This window comes from Chiloscyllium plagiosum, unplaced genomic scaffold (assembly GCF_037043375.1).
Source record: "Chiloscyllium plagiosum isolate Xiang-an unplaced genomic scaffold, Cpla_swu_hap1 HiC_scaffold_4, whole genome shotgun sequence".
Classification (NCBI taxonomy): Eukaryota; Metazoa; Chordata; class Chondrichthyes; order Orectolobiformes; family Hemiscylliidae; genus Chiloscyllium; species Chiloscyllium plagiosum.
Window position 1 is genome coordinate 94220645 of NW_028270142.1, and position 24536 is coordinate 94245180.

The window sequence follows — 24536 nt, forward strand, 5'->3', positions numbered from 1 at the left end:
CGCAGCAGGTCAGGCAGCATCCAAGGAACAGGAATATCGACGTTTCGGGATCTCCAGCATCTGCAGTCCTCACTTTCTCCTCACTTTCTTTAGTCATCCAGCATTTTCTATACCTACCAGCCTTTCCTTTGCCTTCAGAATAAGACAGAAGATCAGAATGACAAAGAAATTCAGATAACACAGCTCAGAACTGTAAGTATACATCATTTTAATTAAGTCATTTAATATTTTACATCATGGTAAACATTCAACTATTTACAAAAAAAACCTTTATTTGAATAATTAAACTCCACCAACACACAAACTATTTTGAAATTAGAGGGGTATCATTTCAGGCTTCTCTGGTGATTTATTTTCCATTCAGTATTTCATACTGCTATTAACATCAATTGCTGTTCAAAGAGTAGTCTGTTTCTTTATCAATAAATTAAGGATTCATTTACATTTAAACAATAAATACAAATGAGGTAACAAAAAAGTTAACAAATTTTAAATATAACATTCATCTTCAAATCTGACCGGTGATGGGATAATTGGCGAGGGGACATTATTAGAACAACCTCTTTAGCATTTTTAATCAACTACCAGTTTTATGCAAGGTTTTAATCTCATTTGCACAAATAAATAACTTTTTCTTTTCATACACTGTGGAAAAAACCATTATGAAGTTACTTACTTTCACTAGCAGTCTATATATATAAGGTAGAACAGTTCAACAGTTTTATATTTTTAATAAAAAGGAATGTAGGATGTCATCCACATATTGTCCTATTCTGCCCTGGTCAAATCCGAGTTGTGAGGGAGGCTAAAGCCAATTATTCAGGCTAAAAGTGCAAAGAATAAGGAAATGCTCCCAATGGAACTGATATACAGGAAGTACCATTTTCCAAAAATTTTTTTCAGGTTTTCATTGTCCTCCAAATTCACAGTGAAGATTGACCACATGTGCACATATAGTGTTTGAAATTTCAAATGACTGTTTCCAGGTGATGGAAAGTGATGCAGTACAATGTATATTTAATTTATGTATAATTCTCTTACCCAATAACTGAGAGCAAAACATGTGTTTTCAGGGGTTTGGAGGAGACAGAGGACATTTCTGTTTGACAAAAACACATATTTGCTTTCTTTAAAAAAAAGGGTTTATTTTCATATCACACACCATATATGCATCTATTAGGAACAGGTTAATGCATTTAGGCAAATGCATTACCAGCCCAGATCTCTAAGTTATTGAAAGTGTAATAATTGAAAATGAAAGAGCTTAGCACACTGACAAAGTACATTACTTATTAACTGGTAATATTACTGTAGCAGGTAGATAATTGGACACATTTGAATCAAAAGCACGTACAAATTGTAACAGTGAACAAGAATATTGGGTATTGTAGCTCAAAGGGAAATTGATAAAAGACAGTTAAAAAAATTGTCAGACACCTGACAGGATCAGATTAGTTTGTTCTCAAGGTATGGCAAAGAATCACTAGCCCTTATCTGGTGAATTTCAGAAGCAGGCACTCTTCTCAGAAAATAAACATTATAACTATCATACCTTTAAACGTATGCACTGTATCATCACCGCATCATCCAAATGGCTCATTTACAATGACATGTTAATCTCATAAAATGTTTCTATTTCATACCTTCTTACCAGACTACTGTCAATTAAAAGGCGCAGAACGGAGTACTCTAATGCTATTCTTGAGTGTACATGGAAGTGTAGAGGGTTTACAGGGAACACAAAGATTAGGAAGCCCATTTAATGCATGACTTTCACATACTCAATTTTTCTGAAGAGTTGCCTGCAACTATCCCATTTTGCTCATTATATAAAAAAGATTCTCTTTCCCTGCCATTACTGACTTTTAATAACTAACTGCTTGAGCAGATGGACAATCCATAAAACATCTTTAAAATCTGCCACTCAAGATTTTAGTTTTTATTTAATGTATCAGTGTTAACCTTTGTGTTTATGAATGCATGTAGCTTCCGAAGATTATGCACTTCAAAGAACAAGACAAAGCACCTCGCCCTTTGCTCGTAGTGCTGTGAGCACATTTAGGGTTCACTGCTGTCAAAATCCAGTTACAAAAGTGTGAGGTGTTAAGAGTTATGCACTCATCCATTTTGAAGTAATTAATCTTGGTCCTAAATTCTAACATCTACACTTAGGAAGACATCAATTTCCCAAAAGACCTTTCAGCAGTATTAAATTCTGGTGTTTCTATTGCTGTGCACACATAAATTCTAGTTTTTTTCCTTAATTTTATTTAACTATTTGTCAGCAGTTGAAACTATAGATATGGATGATTCAATGGAGCCACGTACAGAGGTTACAAAAATGCAACAGCAACAACAATTAATGTGAAGCCATGCAAATGACATGGCAGTTAGCAAATATTTAATGCAGCTACATTAACGATAGAAAGTTGAACAGCTTACAATCCTTCGCCATGGTTTACCAAGAATGCCACCCCTGCGCAAAACTGTTCTGATATTTCAAATTCCAAAGGGGCTTAAAGGGATATGAACACTTGGCTGTGTCCCTATTGAACTTGTAACATGAATATGCTACAAATAACCCACCCTGCAATTGCGAAGTTATCACAGTTCCTACCCAGTGTGGCTTATAGTCTGGTCTGGGCCTCTGGGATATAAATTTCAATGCTGTCTGCACTTTCTGTGGCGGAGTTCTGTCTCACAGATGCAGCTCGCTTGGCAGCCATCAGGCGTTTCCGTGCCTCCTGCCTTTGTTTCTCTGTGGCTTCCAGTGATTTTTCACGTTTGAGGGGCACTTGACCCTTTGGTGGTTTCTTTGGCACAGGAGGAGGAATTCTTTTCTCCTGCAGTAAGAAATATAACGGCATGTGAGTGACTAGTATTCTTCAGGTAGGTGTGGCAAAACACAACTGCGGTATTTCACACAATCCATAGATGCATACAGTACCTGGAAACATTGTTGCTGTCGCTGAAAACGTATCAAGTCATTATCAAAATTACTCAACGTTATTGACACCACCATGTCACCATTTCACACAGCAATTATCTTTCCTTCTGGTGCCCAACTACACAGTATCAATATAATATCTCAAGAAAGGCAAGAAAGGACAGAATGTTCTTGTAGCTCTGCAGCCTTGTACTTAAGTTTAGATTTTCGGGAAGCAATAGCTCAGTCAGAAACAGCATTTTATAGGTCAGCAAACAAACTTGCTCCATTAGACGAATTGTCTCATTTCTTATGTGGTTAAACTCAAACTTAGCTTTGTGGGACCACTCTCTCAGTCAGAAGAATGTGGATCAAGAGATTCCAGAGGTTTGAGCACATAATCCAGGTTGATACTTCAGTATGGCATTAAAGGAGAGTTTGGTGGTTGAGGGTGAAAACTATCAGTTAACATAGCATCCCTCCAGTGTGGAAGCAGGTCATTCAGCCCATCGAGTCCACGTTGTGGACAATGTGCAAACTCCCAACAGTTGCCCAAGGCTGGAAATGAACCTGGGTCCCTGGTGCTGTAAGGCAGCAGTGTTAACTACTGAGCCAACATGTCGACATCTGTTGGTGTCTCAGATGGGTGTATAAGAGTCTATATAGCACAATTTGAAGAATCACAGAAATCCAGCATGGAAAGAGACCATTCAGCCTATTGAGTCTGTACCAACCCCCCCGAAGAGTATCCCACTCAGGTGAAACCCTCACCCTATCTCTGTTACTCTGCATTAACCACAGCGAACCTGCACATTCCTGGACACTGCAGGGCAATTTAGCTTGGCCAATCCACCTAACCTGCACATCTTTGGACTGTGGGTGGAAACTGGAGCACCCGGTGGAGAGCCAAACAGACAGATACTCCAGATACTCCAGGCTGGAATCAACCCTGGATTCCTAGCGCTGTGGGGTAGCGGTATTAATTACTGAGCCACTGTGCTGCCCAACAAGAATAATGACACTGACCAATATTTAAATTAACATGACTAAAACAGAGTAACCACTCAAGTATCTTGTTTATTTTGTGGAATTTTGCCATGCAAAACAAAGTATGTTACAGCCTATTAATATTTTTAAAATGCAATGTATTCTGGGACATCCAGAGATTCTGAAATGAACTGCATAAATAGAAGCCTGCTCCTTTCCTTCTCAGAAATATTGCTTTAAAGTTGCAGATTTGTGGCACCTGCATTTTTCTGTAAGCCTCATTTTCTCTTCTCTCCTGATTAAATTGGTTCTATTCTTGCGATATTTTTAACCAAATGGCTAACACCATTAATATTGGCAAGCTATTTTATCACTCCAGGGGTTGAGTATTACTTGGGAAAACATCATTTTGCCAGGAAGTATAATAAAAGAAGCCTACTATCTAAATAGTGAGAGATGGCAGAGAAATGGAGAGGAATCTGAGTGTCCTAGTAAATGCATCACAATATGTTAACATGCAAGGACATACGTAATTGGAAAGCTAACAGAATGCTTTTGTTTATTGCGAGGAACATTGAATACAGAAGTAGGGAGCATAAGCTTCAGTTGTTCAGGGCACTTGTGAGACAACCTCCAGAATACCATGTACAATCTTGGTCTGCTTCTTTAAGGAAGGATACAAATTCGTTGGAGGCAGTTCAGAGTAGGTTTACTGGACTGAAAATGGGCACGTGTTCTTATGAAAAAGACAAGCTAAGGTTGTATCCACTGGAGCTGGAAAGGGATTGAAACATATATGTTCCTGAGGCAGGCTGTCTGGGGAAAAGATGCTTTTTTTCAGATGGGAGAATCTGGAAGTAGCAGTCATAATTCCATAATAAAAAATCACTCATTTATGCTGGGCCCTCTACTTTTTGTCATTTACATAAATGATTTGGATGCCAGCATAAGAGGTACAGTTAGTACGTTTGCAGATGACACCAAAATTGGAGGTGTAGTGGACAGCGAAGAGGGTTACCTCAGATTACAACAGGATCTGGAACAGATGGGTCAATGGGCTGAGAAGTGGCAGATGGAGTTTAATTCAGATCAATGTGAAGTGCTGCATTTTGGGAAAGCAAACCTTAGCAGGACTTATACACTTAATGGTAAGGTCCTAGGGAGTGTTGTTGAACAAAGTTACCTTGGAGTGCAGGTTCATAGCTCCTTGAAAGTGGAGTCGCAGGTAGATAGGATAGTGAAAAAGGTGTTTGGTATGCTTTCCTTTATTGGTCAGAGTATTAAGTACAGGAGTTGGGAGGTCATGTTGCGGCTGTATAGGACATTGGTTAGGCCACTGTTGGAATATTGCGTGTAATTCTGGTCTCCTTCCTCTTGGAAAGATGTTGTTAAACTTGAAAGGATTCATAAAAGATTTACAAGGATGTTGCCAGGGTTGGAGGATCTGAGCTACAGGGAGAGGCTGAACAGGCTGGGGCTGTTTTCCCTGGAGCATCGGAGGTTGAGGGGTGACCTTATAGAGGTTTACAAAATTATGAGGGGCATGGATAGGATAAATAGACAAAGTCTTTTCCCTGGGGTCAGGGAGTCCAGAACTAGAGGGCATAGGTTTAGGGTGAGAGGGGAAAGATATAAAAGAGACCTAAGAGGCAACTTTTTCATGCAGAGGGTGGTACGTGTATGGATTGAGCTGCCAGAGGATGTGGTGGAGGCTGGTACAATTGCAACATTTAAGTGGCATTTGGATGGGTATATGAATAGGAAGGATTTGGAGGGATATGGGCCGGGTGCTGGCAAGTAGGACTAGTTTGGGTGGGGATATCTGGTCGGCATGGACGGGTTGGACCGAAGGGTCTGTTTCCATGTTGTACATCTCTATGACTTTATGACTCTATGACAGAACTAAGGAGAACCTTTGTCTAACAGAGAATAGTAAGTCTTTGGATTTCTTTCAAAAGACAGTTGAAGTAGAGTCTTTAAGAAAGAGATAAATAGAATCTTGATGAGCATGAGGGTGAAAGATAAACAGGAATGCGGAATAATCAAGTCAGACATAATCCTATTGAATGGTGAAACAGGTTCAAGTATTCTACTTCTGCTCCTCACTCATTTATATATTCATATGTTGTTGACTTAGTGAACAACATACATAATGGTTGGATTAAGGGCAAGAAAGGGAAGTTTCTATTTTTCAGTACATGTACTCTCTTGGGGTATGTGTTTTCCATCTAAAAGTATAGTTGAATCATTTAGGTATGACATTACCTTTTTAAGATGTAGGCAAGTGTCTTTTTTTTGAGATGCAAATGTGAAGTTCATTGAATAAACCTACTGAACTATAACCTGGTGTTATGTAATTTTTAACTTCATCTAATTTGCAGATTACTGACATCTAATTAGCTCAATGTAACATCAGTATTCACTGGCTATTCTTGTTTGACTGATATCAAATCTTTTGTGTTCCTGGCTGAAAAAAATTACATTAAAATAAATGATTATTAAATGTTAAAGGCAATTTATTTTCTGCCCATTTTCTTCTGCAGTACTCATTCTTGCCAATATCAGTAGCTCATGCCTGGATAATGCTTCACAAACATGCAACAATCTGCCACCTTATTTTATTTCAATATCTTGTAAATGTTTCTAAATTGTGGATAATAATTCAACTGTGGACAGAATTAAAACTGAGTGCAATTCCATCTTTAGTCAGTACCCTGATTCAACCAGGATCATTTGATAGCAATCAGAAACAGAGAGCTGGCTAATTTCTCTGCTACCCAGCCTGAAGATATTATTAGCTGTGCTTTTCCAGCAACACATTTCCAGCTCTGATCTCCAGCATCTGCAGACCTCACTTTCTCCTTGAAGATATTATGGGAAATTGTCTCACCTCATTGTTAACTCAGTCTAGATGAGGTGCGGACTGTCTTTGTCTGTTTGCTATCATACCACAATAATTGCAGCACAGTTTACGTTAGCCTCGTATAAATATTAAAATTATGTTTCCTCATATAAGTATTAAAATTATGTTTTTATGCTTGTGGTTAGCAGGCAATCGATGCTTGCATGAATTTACATGAGTCAATAAAAATGTATTAATTATAAGCAACATTGTTAAGTGCATTATATTTTATCACATCTCTGTTATCATTTGGGAGGTCTGTACACAAACATAATAACAATTTATTTTAATTATGTACCTTGCACTGAATTTGCTGGAGGAAATATCCTTTTTCCATCATTTATAGGGCAACACAACAATTTAAATATTGACACAGGAAAGTTGCAATGATCTTGATATGTCAGACAACCATAAAACTAAAATAGTAATGAACTAAGCCTTTAAAGAAGCCTATGAGCTATTAAATGTCTTAAGCATTATTTTAAATGTTAAATATCAAATCTGTAATTGCTGTGCAGAGGAAACGAAGGCTGAGTATTTAGGTATGAACTTCTATGCATATGGAAAGCCTCTCCATTGTTATGAGAGTGGTGGTGGAGGCCTGACTAATTTGCACATCCATCACCGTTCATGGAAGCAACTGTATGTGTTAAAGTGAAACTGTCGCGGATTGATCTTGTTTTCACTGGGTATGTCCATAGCATGATGAATGTGCTTTAGAGACAACAAGATGATGCCTAAAACGTTCAGAGCTTTGCACATATAAGGTTTTGGACATGGCCCTGGGACACCTTTGCAAATGGTCAAGTGTTCTTTCCTGGAGGTCAGGTGCACTGTGAAAGAGGTAAGGGGCTCCTTGAGTGAGATTTTGTGCTCTCTGAGCTTTTAAAAATAGACATTAGTATGCTTAAGATGTTCTATAAACTCATTGAAACTAACAAGCTGATTGGAAATGTGAAAGCAATGGTCAAGAGAACTGTAAAGATGTCATGAATTTAAATTTCCTTTCAATATTTGCAAAGATTACCTCCACAGTTTAAAAAGAATCAGTACCTACTAATCCACTATATTGACATAGGCCTGAGGGCCATCATTAAAGGATCAGTGCTATGTGACTGATTACACAATAGCGAATTCATCAAGAGCCACGCAAAAGCTTTATTGAATCTAAACATAGGTCTGGACCACTGCACATGTTGGATATTGTGTGAGTTGAGTTGAAAAGTGTGGTGCTGGAAAAGCGCAGCAGGCCAGGCCGCATCCGTGGAGCAGGAGAATCGATGTTTTGGGCATAAGCCCTTCTTTAGGAATGAGGCTGGTGTGCCAAGTGGGTTGAGATAAAAGGTCGGGGGGGGGGGGGGGGGGGGGAGGGCACTGTGAATACGATCGGTGGAAGGAGGTGAGGGTGAGGGTGATAGGTCGGAGAGGGGGTGGGGGTGGAGAGATTGAGAAGAAGATTGCAGGTGAGGGCAGTGCTTAATCCGGGGTTGGGACTGAGATAAGGTGAGGGGAGTTGGCATGGGTACATACAAGAAAAAAGATGGGGTGATAAGGGAATATGGATTGGTACTAAGGTGGCATTGAGGCATTAAGAGGCTATGTGGAGTAGGTAGGATGGCATGGATTGAGAGGGTCATGGCATGGAATCAGAGTATGAGAGGGTCATTTAAGGTATTAGAGGAGCAAAGGTTGGCATGAAGTATATAAGGAGCCATGGTGAGAGGGTTATGGAAATGAGGTGGCATGAATTGGGTAAATGATTGTGCGGGGTGGGGGGTGAAGAGATGTGATAGCTATTCTTTGCCAGTGTATCAAGTCAGGCCTTCTACCCAGCTGTTTCCAAGCTATTTTCTGTATCCCATGACTCCCATTTACACATGTCTACACAAATGAGAACATGGACCATCGTGCATCATCTTGACTGAACAAATATGGCAGTTCCTTTATTGTCGCTGGGTCAAAATGCTAGAACTCTCAACTTAACAGTAATATACTTTCCTTACACAAACTGCAGGGACTGTCCGAGAAGGCAGCTCAGCAGCACCTTGTTGAGGACAAGTAGGGATGGCTAACAGATGCTGGTCTTGCCAACAACATAGATCCTATAAATTAATTTTTGAAAGGTCTACTTTATAGTGATTTTATACTTTGCTGTTACGATCATGCCGATATAATCCTTGTTTCAGTGTGCCTTATGTTAATATTACCGTTCACATTCATTGTGAACAGACTGGATCCGTCTCTTGTTTCTCTGGGTATTGGGTTGCACTCTGAGTGCTGCTCTCTTTTCACTACACTGCTACCCCTTTTAGTCTCTAGTTTCCCTAAGCTATCCTTATCCACAAGGCTCTCACACTTTTCAGTACTGTACCACAGGTTACAGTTTACTTTACAGGTTACTGAATATAGTTCTCTGGTGTAGTGTCTCCACTCTCCCTACCCCCATATTACATCTCTCTCTCTGATCTGTTCTTTTCTACTTGTTGCCTTGCTCTACTCTGCTGATGTCAGAGTAACACAATAAGTCACATCATCATCCATTGTCCACCTGAGCTTCTTTCTTAATCATAGAAACATAGAAAATAGGTACATGTTTAGGCCACTTGGCACTCGCTCAACCATTCAATATGATCATGGCTGATCATCCAAAGCAGTATCCTGTTCCGACTTTCTCCCCATGCCCTTTAGATCTCTTTATTCCTAAGAATTCTACCTCTCTCCTTCCTGAAAACGTTCAATGTTTTGACCTTAACCACTGTCTGTGGCTCAGTTTACATGATTCTAACAATTTGCTTTTTGAACTTACTTGCACTATAACTGATATCATTAACATTATCTTCCACACCTCCAAAATCCAAACCCAACAGGACAAAAGAGTTTAGACATCTGACTGGTTGCCCTGATTTGCTTTGTTTGATTTTCACACACAGGGCTAATGGTTCTCTCCCATTCCTTTAACTTTTGTTCAATCCTGTATGCATTTGACAGAGGCTGGTTGTCTCTGTCTTATTCCTGATGAAGGACGTTTGCCAGAAATGTCGATTCTCCTGCTCCTCGGATGTTGCCTGACCTGTTGTGCTTTTCCAGCACTACATTTGCGACACTCATCTCCAGCATCTGCAGTCCTCACTTTTGCCTATGTCTTTGTTCACATCCAGTGGTAACCAAATTCATTCCCACTTTTGGCTTGAGTCAGATCAACACCTTTCCAGTTCTCCTGAACATTCCATCAGATGTCAAGGTTTTGTTGGATCTTAGGTGATCTGTTGCTTGAAGGACTGTTGGCTCTGCTTATCTGTCCTTCCTCCAGACTTTTGCACAAAGTTGACAGTATTTTTGTTCCATGCCTTCTGCTATACCACTTCTGTTGTTTCCTTCTATGGTCTTTTCTCTCTCTTCACAGTCTTCCTGTTGTCCTGAGACATTATATTCAGCCTGACATTGCATCACAACAATGGTATCTCTGTTTTTAATCTTCCTTCCATGAATTGTTTTGCCAGTGGATATACATTTTAATTATGTTGATCTACATTGAGCATTGTTAAGTACAAGTCTGCTATCTTGGGACATTAGGGACTTGATGGTTTTGATCACCTTCACTGCTTCCCCATTTCCCGAAGGGATAAATTGGAGAAGTGGTAGATACCTGGTTCTGCAGTGAACTTATGGAATTCCACATTCACAAATTGACATCTGTTATCCAGAACTGTTTCCTCTGGAAAACAATGTGTTGCAAAATCTGTGCTCCAATAACTGCTTCTGATGTAGCTTCAATGTAGCAGTCAATGAGTAAAGGATGTGTCTTCCCTTTGTCATTAGATAAATCTGTGCTGTCTTCTCCCACAGTCATGTTATAAGTTCTTAAGGCCCTCAAAGTTTGGGTGAAGATTTGTAGCTCGGGTGCTCGTTGTTGTGGTTCTGTTCGCCGAGTTGGAAATTTTTGTTGCAAACGTTTCGTCCCCTGTCTAGGTGACATCCTCAGTGCTTGGGAGCTTCCTGTGAAGCGCTTCTGTGGTGTTTCCTCCAGCATTTATAGTGGCCTGTCCCTGCCGCTGACAACCGGATGCGGCAGGGACAGGCCACTATAAATGCCGGAGGAAACACCACAGAAGCGCTTCACAGGAAGCTCCCAAGCACTGAGGATGTCACCTAGACAGGGGACGAAACGTTTGCAACTAAATTTTTAAGGCCTAGTTGGCACCTGACTGTGGATAGCACATATGAGACATAATCTGATAAAATCTTCAATTTCTTTTGGAATGTCAGGCCACCATATAGATTGCAGAGATCTATAACTGCGCTGTGTGATTCCCAAGTATCTGCTGTGAAGTCATTTTAAGAATTCTTGCCTCACAGACTTCAGTGTGACCAGTCCATTGTTGTACAGCTATAGGTCTTCCACAACTGTTTAGTATTGCATCTGTTCAAGGTATGTCTTCAAAACCTGATCTGCTGGATAGTATATGAACTCTCACTTCGAGAAAGAGCTGGTACTGCAACATTCTATTTACTCAAATTTACCATTAGGGTTGGGGAGCAATGCAACTGGGTAGTTGGGGCAAGAGGCCATCATGAGTGTTGTGAACTCAGGGAAACAGTAGTAACAAAAATATTTTGTGATTAAAGATTTACTTTTAATTGGCAGTTATTGTAGAATATGTCTGAATTTCAATCTATTAATTTCTCTTGGTGATGAAAATGAATATTAACCCTGCCCCAGTTTGATCTGTGGTTTGTACTGAACTAATTGATTTCAGTCTACTCAACATCCAAAACCTTCCTTCTAAATCAACCTTGCAACACTTCTTTGATCAGAGAGTTACAACGCATTTCATAGAATCGCTAGGCACGGAATTTTTTCAGATTATCTGACATCTATTGTAAATGTCACCCAAAATAGATCTGTGAAACCACCAAGACATTACAGATAGAAATCTGAAAACGATGCAAATTAGAGAAATGCATTTTGTTTTTTAAAAACCGATTTATTGGGAATATTAAAATTACCTTCTTTTCAGGAAGTTCCATCTGCTTCCAATTGCTTGCCTTCAGTTGATGCAGCTCATCAAATTTCATACTGACATTTTCAATAGACAACTGCAGCATGTCCCAAAATCCTGCCAAGTCTTGGGAGGTTAATCGAGGACAAGCATTTGGATTCTATGCACAGCAGGAAAAGAATGTGTAAGCTTGGCACTTATTTTATTTTCTAAGAATACATGCAGACATAGACATATAGGCTTTTTTTTTGCTTGTATTAGATCCTTATTTTGATGGTTTTGCTCTGCCAGTAAAATTAAAACTGTTGGAAGATAAACAATTCAGGTCAGTCACTGCTGTGATGAATCAATGTTGTCATGGTTACAGTAATTTGGCGGGAACAAGCTTGATGGAATGCAGATTAATACAATATTCACATACCATGTTTTCTTCACATAGTCCACTGAATTGTTGGAACTTCTGGGACATTAACAGTTGAGCACTTCCAATAGCACTTCGTATTTTCCCCAAAACTAAAGATAAACAACACGAGGAAGAAGTGATATTCAGTGAACTTCAAATAATCTGTACACTGCACAGTAATATTTCAGTTCAATACCTAAGTCAGTGTTACTTGAAAATAAGTCTGTACTCAGCTAAGCGCTTAAATGTTTTGGATATTTTTTAAAAAGTTAATAAAAATTAGAGAAACTGTTACAGAATAAATTTTCAGAATACCTGTAATCAATTTTACTTTCTGTGAAATAAATAAATTAAAACCTTGTTTATGCTCAATTTTTGATAATTAAATTTGTATAAGCAAATATCCAGATACCGCTTTCCATCTGCCTCCATCTTTGCTCAATATCCATAAACAGGCAAGAGCTGCTGTACTGTTATCAGGAACACTTCCTTTCCTCCCCTAACCCAAAGATAAGGCAGTCAAACGATGGTCCTGTACTACAGCCTCAGATCAGCTGACAGCTGGAGTTCTTCCTGGTTGCTGCAGCTACTCAATGGACAAAGCTTCTGAGCCAATGGACAGTCACTTTCTTCAAAATACTCATCAAGGACATCTGCGGGGATGCATTCTGGCAATTACCCCTTCTACCTCAGACTCAGATAATTTACTGAAGGGCAGGTTTCTATAAAAGGGGCATCCACAAGCACTGGGATGTAGCGAAATATGTCATTAGGCATTTCTGAAATTTGCATGCTCGGCATTTGGACAATCCACAAGTTGTATCAAATGCCTTTCCCATCCTCCTCCAAAAAAGTGTAGAATGCAGATATCAAAATCAACAAAAAATATTGCTTCTCTTGGCTGGGTTATCACATAGGCATCACTTTCATTGCCAAGTAATAGTCACTTTACTATTGACAATGAAAATCAATAGCAGGACTGAGATGAAGAATGAATGTATCAGTTTAGTATTTCAGCTCTTGGAGGAGGATAGTATGTGTAAATAATTCCTAAACCAAACAGAGGTAGTAACTGTACAATACATTCTGAGCTGAATGGTGTTTGAACCAACTATATAGTCAACCCCCTAATCCTGAGACTCTTCTACAGCTAGAAGAAATTACCACACACTGACCATTGTGTTAAGTCCCTTCAGGGGAGTTTCCTTTGAATTTTTGCTGACTGCTGTTTCAAAGAGGTACAGTTGGTAGTGGTTGAAGAGGTGAGAAGCAGGAAACGTCTGCTGAGAAGTTAGTGGACTTTATGAAGTGGTTTTGTGAAATGTAAGGAAAAGTGGGGCATTCAATAATTTACAGGTACCTGATGATGAAATTGAAAATAATGCTGACACACAGAGATTAGGAATTATGTTGTGAGCAACTCCTCTCCCTAAAGCCTGTCCACCATCTACAAAGCACAAGTGAGGAGTGTGATGGAATACTCTCCAGTTGCCTGGATGGGTGCAGCTCCAACAACACTCAAGAAGCTTGACACCATTCAGGTCAAGGTTAATGCTTGATTGGCATCCTATTATTTATCTTAACCATCAACTCCAACACCAACACAGAGTAGTAACAATGTGTACCCACATGCAAAATGCATTGTAACAACTTGCCAAGCTTCCTTTGATGGCACTTAAACCTATGACTTCCACCAATTAAACAGAAGGTCAAGGGCAGCAGAGGCATGGGAACACCCCACTATGGTTTCCATCCAAGCTACTGTATCACTGTTCCTTCGCTGTCAGTGGAATTATTTTGTAACAGCACTACAGGCCAATCTACCTCATCTAGACACCAACATTTCAAGAAAGCAGAATACCATCACCTTCTCAAGCCTCACTGCAAATGGGGAATAAATTCTGGCTGCCAATGATGCTCTCATCCCATGAAGGAATGGAAAAAGAACTTGATGTTTGAGCCAAATGGGTGGATAGGAACAATCCAAGATGAAATGGTCTTGATAGTGCGTCAATACCAAGTTATGGAAATGCAGACCTTGACAAGATACAGAAGATACCCTGGTCACCGACAGCACCCGGATTCACCTCTCGTCATTTAGATATGTTTTGCCAATGGGCTAAGATAGGTTAGGATGAGATATTAAGGCTGATGTTGTACCTCTCTCCCTCATTATAATCTAATTCTTGTACTCCCATTTGGAGAGAAAAAACCTTTAATTACCAAAAGGATCACCTTAATGCTCAAGAACTCAGCTCTCAGTTACTTAACAAAATTTAGGGCAAATCTTCCCAGTCCTTGAACTGGAATTGGTCAGAAAGTTGGGAAGATAATGTGAGATTAGCAGTGAAGAGCTTCTCATTGTCAACAATAAACCATCCCATTCTCCAACCAAGTGTTGAATGGCAAGACAAGATTCTCATTAATTATTGCATATATTAGTGTTTGCTAGTATTGTCATTATGGTGATATCTCATTGCAATGATATGCAGTTTCCCATTCCCCACCAAGTGGACAGAAACATGACAGCGACAATTCCTGACATTAAAATCTGAGCTGTAACTTGGCGACTCCAGCCTTGGACTTCCATCAGTCATTAACATCTCAAGCCATGCTTCACAGTCAATGGAGACTGACTGAGAGTGGAGCAGAGGACCCCAATCCAACAGGTCCTCTCAGGTTCTGATAGAAAAGCTGGATGCCAATTACTCTCTGTCTGCCATGTTCAGGGCAAATTAAACTGAAATGTGCAAAGCAGCTGTAGACTGTTACCACTTGATCGGTGCATGACTGGTCTTTAAAGATGCTTTCTAGTAGTGAAAGACATTTCCTTTCTCAAGGACTGCCAGAGGACTAAACCCCTGCCAGGCCTGTCTGGCAGATGGACAGACAGTCGCGCGCACACGCACACACATACATACATCTCACTCCATCCATCATTCTCTCAGTCTGCAGAAAACAACCCTCAACAGTGCAGAAACATCCGTGTCTCGAGCAATCAAATAGGAAGTACTATCCACTGTTGTATTGGTCCCCCATTACCCCTAAACTGCATTTCATTTTAACATGCCACAACATGTGACCTGTGCCATGGTCACACATTTCTCTCTTTTGTGTCTTGCTGGTCCCAATCGGGTGTCCATGGTGACTGTGGTCAAGAGATTGCCTTCTGCATCTCTGAGGAGGACTGCACAGACGCCTTACAGGAAGCAGCAGCAAGGCTACCTGCTGCATTGCCAACTGCACAGATAGTGACACTTCAGTGGGCACTTTTATCAAATTGGGAATTCTTGGCATCTATTTTTTAATCCAGCACATGATGGAATAGAACCTACATGTCAATGAGGTAAAATTCAGTGTTAACGAAGGTGATAAGAGCAGTAATTCCAATTAATAAACGCTGATACATTGTATTATGTCTACGATTTGGAAGATCACAGAACTGACATGAACGTTTTTGCATTTCCCCAGATTTAGCTTTGAATTCATACAACAGCGCAATGTTTGAATTTTACTGCTCCTATCTAACAAGATACATTGGCAACTTGTTGCAAAATACTTTATGTTTCATTTGCATCTACAAAAGAAATCATAGAACTTGGGTAAAATTTATATTATTGTACGTTGAGTCCCATTCAACAAATGTCACTTCTCCTGATCAAAAAAGACAGTCATCAGTTGGTGAGGAGATAATTGTTTTGTCAGGTAGATAACAAGTATTAGGAACTCACAAAACATGCTGAGTCACTCAACTCATAAAATGGCTAATCCATGTTATCGCAGCAGCAGAAGGTGTTCCATCAATAGAAGGTTGCTCAATGTATAGTGCGCAATGAATTCATATGAAAACTAAACTGATTACTATGTGGTAAAGGAAGGGCTACTTTGAGCCCTGATCAACTGCATGGCCGTCTGAATATCTCGCAATTGAAAATCAGTACCTCTTATGCATACATTATCAACTTTAATATGAAAACTTTTCAAATGAAGCAGATAAATCAGTAATCTCTAAGCAACCTTTTCCAATAGCTTTCTGCCACACTTCCTCAGAACTAACACAACATCACTTACTATTTCAGCCAGAGTTGTGGAACAGCCAGGCCAGCAGATACTGTTTGTGAATAAAATTATATTAATGTAGTCAGCGATATATAGATTAACTAACAATTCAAAATGCTTAGAGCTTTTGAAAAGATCTGTAGTGAGGGTTATGGATGAGGTCGGAGATTTGTTCGCTGAGCTGAAGTGTTTTTCTACAGACACTTTGTCGCCTCACTAGATGACATCGTCAGTGTATCTTTAATAAGGTGTTGGTGCTCTGTCCTGCCTGGTGCTCATATGTCTCCGTTTGTTGGTACTTCTGATTCTGTACCTGAATGGTTTGTACACGGGGTCCAGTTCAATGTGTCTATTGATTTGCATTCCGGATGGAGTGCCAGGCTTCAAGAAATTCTCTGGCGTGTCTCTGTTTAGCCTGTGCTAGGATGGTTACATTGTCCTAGTTTGATTTGTGTCCTTCGTTGTCTGTGTGGCTGGAAATGAGAGAGTGCTGACGCTTGTACACTTGGATGGTCAGTTTTCTTCCTGTAGGATTTCTTGTTGATAACATTCATCCTGTTGGATGTGGGTGTCGGATCTTTATCAGGAGCTGGTGGAAGGTGTTTACTGGTTTGTGGGCCACTAAGATTCATAGGGGTCTGAGTAGTCGGTTAGTCAATTCTGAGTGCACGAACATCAACTCACCACTGCCAGACATGACCCTTACTCTGTCATTTCCGACCATGCAGACAAGGAAAGACACAAATTCAACTGGGACAATGTAATCATCCTAGCACAGACTAAACAGAGACATGTGAGACAATTCCTTGAAACCTGGCTCTCCAACCAGAACTCAATCAATAGACACATTGAACTGGACCCTGTATACAAACCACTCAGGTGCAGAACCGGAAATACTAAAAATGGGAAAACCAGACGGGACAGAGCACCAATACCTTATCGAAGACGCACTAATGATGTCACCTCATGAGGCAGTGAAACGTCTGCAGAAAAACACACCAGCTCAGCGAACAAATCTACGACCTCAATTCAAAATGCATTAAGCTACACTGACAAAGTTCAGTGCTTTTTTTAAAGTGGAGTAATTTCTGCAATTGGAAGGCTAGGACAAACAATCATTCTAGGCATTCTGTTGCTAAATGCAATTCAACAATTTATGCCCAGGCGAATGTCAGAGAGCCATAGTTATGATGATTTCTTGATGTAGATCCAGAGTTTGACAACAATACTATGGTCCCTTTTGATCTACTCCACTAACAATTCCAAGGTTTCTTTTCTCCATTTTTATCAACTGCCAACAATGTTGAAGGATTTGGAGGTGCTAGTGTAGGACTGGGGTACCCCTGCCCCACTGAACTCATCTCTACCTACCTTGACACTGTCCTGTCCCCCCCCAGCCCAGGAACGCCCCACATATGTTTGAGACACCACCCACGCCCTCCACCTCCCCCAAGACTTCTGTTTCCTTGGCCCCCAACGTCTCATCTTCACCATGGACATCCAATCCCTCTACACCTCCATCCGCCATGACCAAGGCCTCCAAGCCCTCTGTTTCTTCCTCTCCCAATGTCCCCAACAGTACCTTCCACTGACACTCGCATTCGTTTGGCTGAACTGGTCCTCACCGTAACAATGTCTCCTTCGAATCCTCCCACATCCTCCAGACCAAAGGGGTAGTCATGGGCACCCGTATGGGCCCCAGCTATGCCAATCTCTTTGGCGGCTACTTAGAACAGTCCATCTTCTATAGTTACACCACTCCCCACCTCTTCCTCCGCTATATTGATGACTGCATCGGCACCACCTCATGCTCCCGTGAGGAGGTTGAGCAGTTCATCAAGTTTACCAACACATTCCACCCTGACCTTAAATTCACCTGGACTGTCTCTGACACCTCCCTCCCCTTCCTGGACCACTCCATCTCCATCAATGACGACCAACTTGACACTGACAATTTTTACAAACCCACCGTCTCCAACAGCTACCTGGATTACATCTCTTCCCACCCTACCTCCTGCAAAAATGCTATCCCGTATTCCCAATTCCTCGGCCTCCGCCATATCTGCTCCCAGGAAGACCAGTTCCACCACAGATCACACCAGATGCAATTTCCCTTCTCATGTGGTTGAAGATGCCCTCCAATGCATCACATCCACATCCCGCACCTCTGCCCTCAGACCCCACCCCTCCAACCGTAACAAGGACAGAACACCCGGTCCTCAACTTCCACCCCACCAACCTTTGTATAAACCGCATCATCTGCCGACATTTCCGCCACCTCCAAACGGACCCCACCACCAGGGACATATTTCCCTCCCCACCTCTTTCTGCAAAGACTGTTCCCTTAGTGACTACCTGGTCAGGTCCACAACCCCCCAACAAACCACCGTCCCCTCCTGGCACCTTCCCCTGCCACCGCCGGAATTACAAAACCTGCACCCACATCTCCCCCCTCACCACCATCCAAGGCCCCAATGGAGCCTTCCACATACATCAAAGTTTCACCAGCACATCCACCAATGTCATTTATTGTATCCGTTGCTCCCGATGCGGTCTCCTCTACATTGGGGAGACCGGACACCTTCTTGCAAAGCGCTTTAGGGAACTTCTCTGGGACACTGGCACCAATCAACCCCACCTCCTCATGGCCAAACATTTCAACTCCCCCTCCCACTCTGCCGAGGACATGGAGGTCCTGGGCCTCCTCCACCGCCGCTCCCTCACCACCTGACGGCTGGAAGAAGAACGCCTCATCTTCCATCTTGGAACACTTCAACCCCAGGGCATCAATGTGGACTTCACCAGTTTCCTCATTTCCCCTCCCCCCACCTCACCCCAGTTCCAACCTTCCAGCTCAGCACTGTCCCCATGACCTGTCCTACCTGCCAATCTCCCTCCCCACCTATCCGCTCCACTCTTCTCTGACCTATCACCTTCATCCCCACCCCCATCCACCTATTGTACTCTTTGCTACCTTCTCCCCAGCCCCACCCTCCTCCCATTTATCTCTCCATCCTAGAGGCTCCCTGCCTTCAGTCCTGATGAAGGGCTTTTGCCTGAAACATCAATTTTCCTGCTCCTCAGATGCTGCCTGACCTGCTGTGCTTTTCCAGCACCACTCTTGTCTATACTGAAACCAAAGCTGGAAATGTGTTGCTGGAAAAGCGCAGCAGGTCAGGCAGCATCCAGGGAACAGGAGAATCGACGTTTCGGGCATAAGCCCTTCTTCAGGAATGAGGAAAGTTTGTCCAGCAGGCTAAGATAAAAGGTAGGGAGGAGGGACTTGGGGGAGGGGCGTCGGAAATGTGATAGGTGGAAAGAGGTCAAGGTGAGGGTGAAAGGTCAGACTGGGGTGGGGGCGGAGAGGTCGGGAAGAAGATTGCAGGTTAGGAAGGCGGTGCTGAATTCGATGGATTTGACTGAGGCAGGGTGGGGGGAGGGGAAATGAGGAAACTGGTGAAATCCGAGTTCATCCCTTGTGGTTGGAGGGTTCCTAGGCGGAAGATGAGGCGTTCTTCCTCCAACCGTCGTTTTGTTGTGGTCTGGCGACGGAGGAGTCCAAAGACCTGCATATCCTTGGTGGAGTGGGAGGGGGAATTGAAATGTTGAGCTACAGGGTGGTTGGGTTGGTTGGTCCGGGTGTTCCAGAGGTGTTCTCTGAAACGCTCCGCAAGTAGCCGGCCTGTCTCCCCAATATAGAGGAGGCCACATCGGGTGCAGAGGATGCAAATGATGATGCGTGTGGAGGTGCAGGTGAATCTGTGGCGGATATGGAAGTTTCCTTTGGGGCCTTGGAGGGAGGTGAGGGGGGAGGTGTGGGCGCAAGTCTTGCACCTCCTGCGGTTGCAGGGGAAGGTGCCGGGAGTGGAGGTTGGGTTGGTGCGGGGTGTGGATCTGACGACGGAGTCACAGAGGGAGTGGTCTTTACGGAATGCTGATAGGGGAGGGGAGGGAAATATATCCCTGGTGGTGGGGTCCGTTTGGAGGTAGCGGAAATGACGGCGGATGATGCGCTGTACATAGAGATTGGTGGGGTGGTAGGTGAGGACCAGTGGGGTTCTGTCCTGGTGGCGGTTGGAGGGGCAGGGCTCAAGGGCGGAGGGGCGGAGGAGCGGGAAGTGGAAGAGATGCGGTGGAGGGCATCGTCGACCACGTCGGGGGGAACATTGCGGTCCTTGAAGAAGGAGGCCATCTGGGTTGTGCGTTTTTGGAACTGGTCCTCCTGGGAGCAGATGCGGCGGAGTCGAAGGAATTGGGAGAATGGGATGGCGTTTTTACAGGGGGCAGGATGGGAGGAGGTGTAGTCCAGGTAGCTGTGGGAGTCGGTCGGTTTGTAGTACCGCTACCTCCAAACGGACCCCACAACCAAGGATATATTTCCCTCCCCTCCCCTATCAGCATTCCGTAAAGACCACTCCCTCTGTGACTCCGTCGTCAGATCCACACCCCCCACCAACCCAACCTCCACTTCCGGCACCTTCCCCTGCAACCGCAGGACGTGCAAGACTTGCGCCCACACCTCCCCCCTCACCTCTCTCCAAGGCCCCAAAGGAAACTTCCATATCCGCCACAGATTCACCTGCACCTCCACACACATCATCTATTGCATCCTCTGCACCCGATGTGGCCTCCTCTATATTGGGGAGACAGGCCGGCTACTTGCGGAGCGTTTCAGAGAACACCTCTGGGACACCCGGACCAACCAACCCAACCACCCTGTAGCTCAACATTTCGATTCCCCCTCCCACTCCACCAAGGATATGCAGGTCTTTGGACTCCTCCATGGTCAGACCACAACAAAATGACGGTTGGAGGAAGAACGCCTCATCTTCCGGCTAGGAACCCTCCAACCACAAGGGATGAACTCGGATTTCACCAGTTTCCTCATTTCCCCTCCCCCCACCCTGTCTCAGTCAAATCCATCGAATTCAGCACTGCCTTCCTAACCTGCAATCTTCTTCCCGACCTCTCCGCCCCCACCCCAGTCTGACCTTTCACCCTCACCTTGACCTCTTTCCACCTATCACATTTCCGACGCCCCTCCCCCAAGTCCCTCCTCCCTACCTTTTATCTTAGCCTGCTGGACAAACTTTCCTCATTCCTGAAGAAGGGCTCCTGTTCCCTGGATGCTGCCTGACCTGCTGCGCTTTTCCAGCAACACATTTCCAGCTCTGATCTCCAGCTCTGCAGACCTCACTTTCTCCTATACTGAAACCAACATGGTCATTCTAAAAGATGAGAGATTTAACAAACAATCTTGGTCTTTTTCAATATATAATTACAGTTACATCACACTAGAAACTTTTGCTATAAATTCTGTGTCTTATGATCTTATACTCCACAGCCACCTGATGAAGGAGCAGTGCTCTGAAAGCTAGTGCTTCCAAATAAACCTTTTGGACTATAACCTGGTGTTGTGTGATTTTTATCTAAGTTGAAGGAGACACACTTTTGAAATGGGAAATTCCCAATTCCAATATTGTTTAGCTAAAAGATATGAGCAACCCATCATAATGTGTCTAGTTAAACTTGTCAAACCAACTGCACATTATGCTACTTTTGTAAAATGTTTTGCAGTAGACCTTGTGTGCACTCCGGGAGATAGCAACACTCTTGATTTTCCTGTTCATTAAAAGCTTTGAAGGGTGGTATTGTTATACTATGACAAAGACGGAACAAACAGGAAATATAGAGATAGTCAGCATTTGTTAAAAAAAGAGGGACTGTGATATTTCTAATGAACCATTTTACATTCACAACAGCACAACCTGTCTTTCTTCTTTTCTGATACTGGCTGATTCCTTCTGTATTTCTAATACTCCATGTTTTTATTTCTGATTTCCAGGATGTACTGTTATTACTTTTTAAATCGATTCAACATTTAGGAGCCAGCCAAATCCTTGAAATAAGAAAAATGGGGGAGGGAGACATGATAATTACAAATCAATGTTTTATTCTTCTCCCAGGTTTGACCACCCATCTCAGCTTCAAATCATCCTTTTTGTATAAACAACATACATGCTACATTATATTGCCATACAGTCAATATTTCCCATAAAGATATGAATAACTTTGTCGAAAAAGGTAGAGAAAATGCAAGCTATTTCTTTAAAGCATTAGTAAATCATAATTTGATTATGAAATTCAAATTCACATAAAACCAATGAAGTAAAAATTGGGTTGTTAAAGCAATAATATAGTCTTGTGAAGAAAATGTTTCAATGTTTCAGAAAAGACAACAAAAAACATAAAAGTTGACAGTTTCACTATAACCACTGATATTCTTAACATTGTGTTAACATTGCATCTGAATATAACATTATTTTATACAATGTATATATTTATCTTTCATCATTATTACAAAAGAAATAAAAGTGAATGCCTTGATTTTTTTTTCATACATCTATAATAATGTGAAATCTGTCTCACTTACTGTAATGCTTTTCCACATACAAAATCTGGTTGCATTGTCCTTACCAGGATCTCCAACATCTAAGCTCTGGAGCCCCATGAGCACAGATCATTATACGCTAAAACAATGCTTTCCCCCCCAAAAACAAAAAATGTTTCCAACCTCTTTTGTTAATTGTATAGCACATCAGGCAGTGGCTAGAGCTGAGGTGGGGTGGGAGGTGGGTAAGGATCCTGTCAGGGCCATACCTTGTGGTGGGACTACATGGCAGGAATATGCAGGTGAAGAAATCAGTGAACAGATTGGGAAAAGCAAATTATACCATCATAGCCTTGCAACTGGGCAGGAAGAACATAAGAAATAGGAGGATTACACCTCATGGTTCATTGATGGCTGTTCCACCATTTAATTTGATCATAGCTCATCTTTGGATTTCAGTCCACTTTCCCTTGATTCTTTCAGTGAACAAAATTCTGCATATCTTAGATATACTCAACAAATTAGCGTCAGAATATTTTAGGATGAAGAATTTCAAGGATTCACAACTTCGAAGAAATTTCACCTCGTCTGTATTAAATCATTGACTTCTTACCCTGAGACTATATCCGCATGTTCTATTCTTCCTAGCTACGGGAAACAATCCCTTGAGGTTTATTTTGTCAAACCCCTTCAGAATCTTGTATGCTTCAATGAGATAATGTCTCTTTCTTTTAAACTCTAAATTAGATATGTCCAATTGTTTCAGCTTCTCATATGCCTCATCCCCAGGATTACTTTAGCAAAGCTTTACTCTACTACCTCCACGGTATGCACATACATCCTTAGAAATTCAAACTATGCACAGTGCTACAGATGTGCACTGATTGAAGCCCTATATACCTACAGCAAGACTTCAATTAGATAGCAAGTTATACAGAACCTGATGTGCGAAATATTTAACCAAGTGTTAGAATGTTCAATAAACTTGACAGCTTTATCTGTCAAGTCTGTAAAGTGAATTACCGATGTGTTATTTCAGTTTACTGGGAGCAGAACTTCTTCAATATGTTCAAACTATATTCCAAATTCCCTGCAATAAAGACCACCATGCCACGTGCCTTCCTAATTTGTCGTTGTGCTGGTTCTCTGTGTTCTTTATGACAACATTCAGGTCCTTTCGAATACCAATATTTACAAGTTTCATGCCCTTAAAGAATCTGCTTTTCCATTCTTACCACAAGTGAATAACTTCACACCTCTGCACATTAAACTTCATCATAACTTCATAACTTGACCATAAATTTTTGCAGGCTAGTTATGTCCTCCTCACAGCTTACATTTTCTCAAGTTTTATATCACCAGATATATGTCCAAGTCACTAATATACATTCTAACAGCTTAGACTCCACTACCTATTCTTGTGAATCCTGACTGATTAAAAATCTGCCTATCTCAGTCTTGAATATACCTAATGACTTAGCTTCAACACACACCATCGTCTGAGAAAAGAAATTTCTTCTTAAATCTGTCTTCAATATGTAACCCCTTCTTCTGAGATTATGCTCTCTAGTCCTACACTCTCCGACATGGGGAAACTACCATTCCGCATCTACCATGTCAAATCCCCTAAGAGTCAATAAGTGTGTTCAACACTGTGGACTCTCGGCTTCCAAGCGCTATTTAGTTTTATTTCAAGTTAGTTGTATAAACAGTGTAGCTTTGAGTTCTGATGTTTCACTGTTACATTTAATTAAATTTGTAATTTAATTGTGAACAAAATCAAGCTGATTGCAAACTATGGTGGGGGCCAGGCTGGACAGGGTGCAAGTAAATGCTTCCTTGACTTATAGTTTATAACAGAATTGTGG

The 24536-nt window shown here is 41.8% G+C and overlaps 1 protein-coding gene across 11 annotated transcripts in view; it reads right to left on the minus strand.

Moving 5' to 3' along the window:
• Positions 1 to 348: 348 nt before the first annotated feature.
• Positions 349 to 24536, minus strand: part of dlgap1a (discs, large (Drosophila) homolog-associated protein 1a) — a 770519-nt gene continuing 746331 nt past the window's right edge. For all 11 annotated transcript variants that reach the window (XM_087986494.1, XM_043688198.2, XM_087986491.1 and 8 more), the window contains 3 exons: positions 12237 to 12328; positions 11823 to 11975; positions 349 to 2843 (listed from right to left, as the gene is read on the minus strand). In XM_087986494.1, coding sequence (XP_087842620.1) covers positions 2628 to 2843; positions 11823 to 11975; positions 12237 to 12328 — 461 coding nt within the window. In that variant the 3' untranslated portion in view covers positions 349 to 2627. The remainder of the gene's footprint in view (positions 2844 to 11822; positions 11976 to 12236; positions 12329 to 24536) is intronic.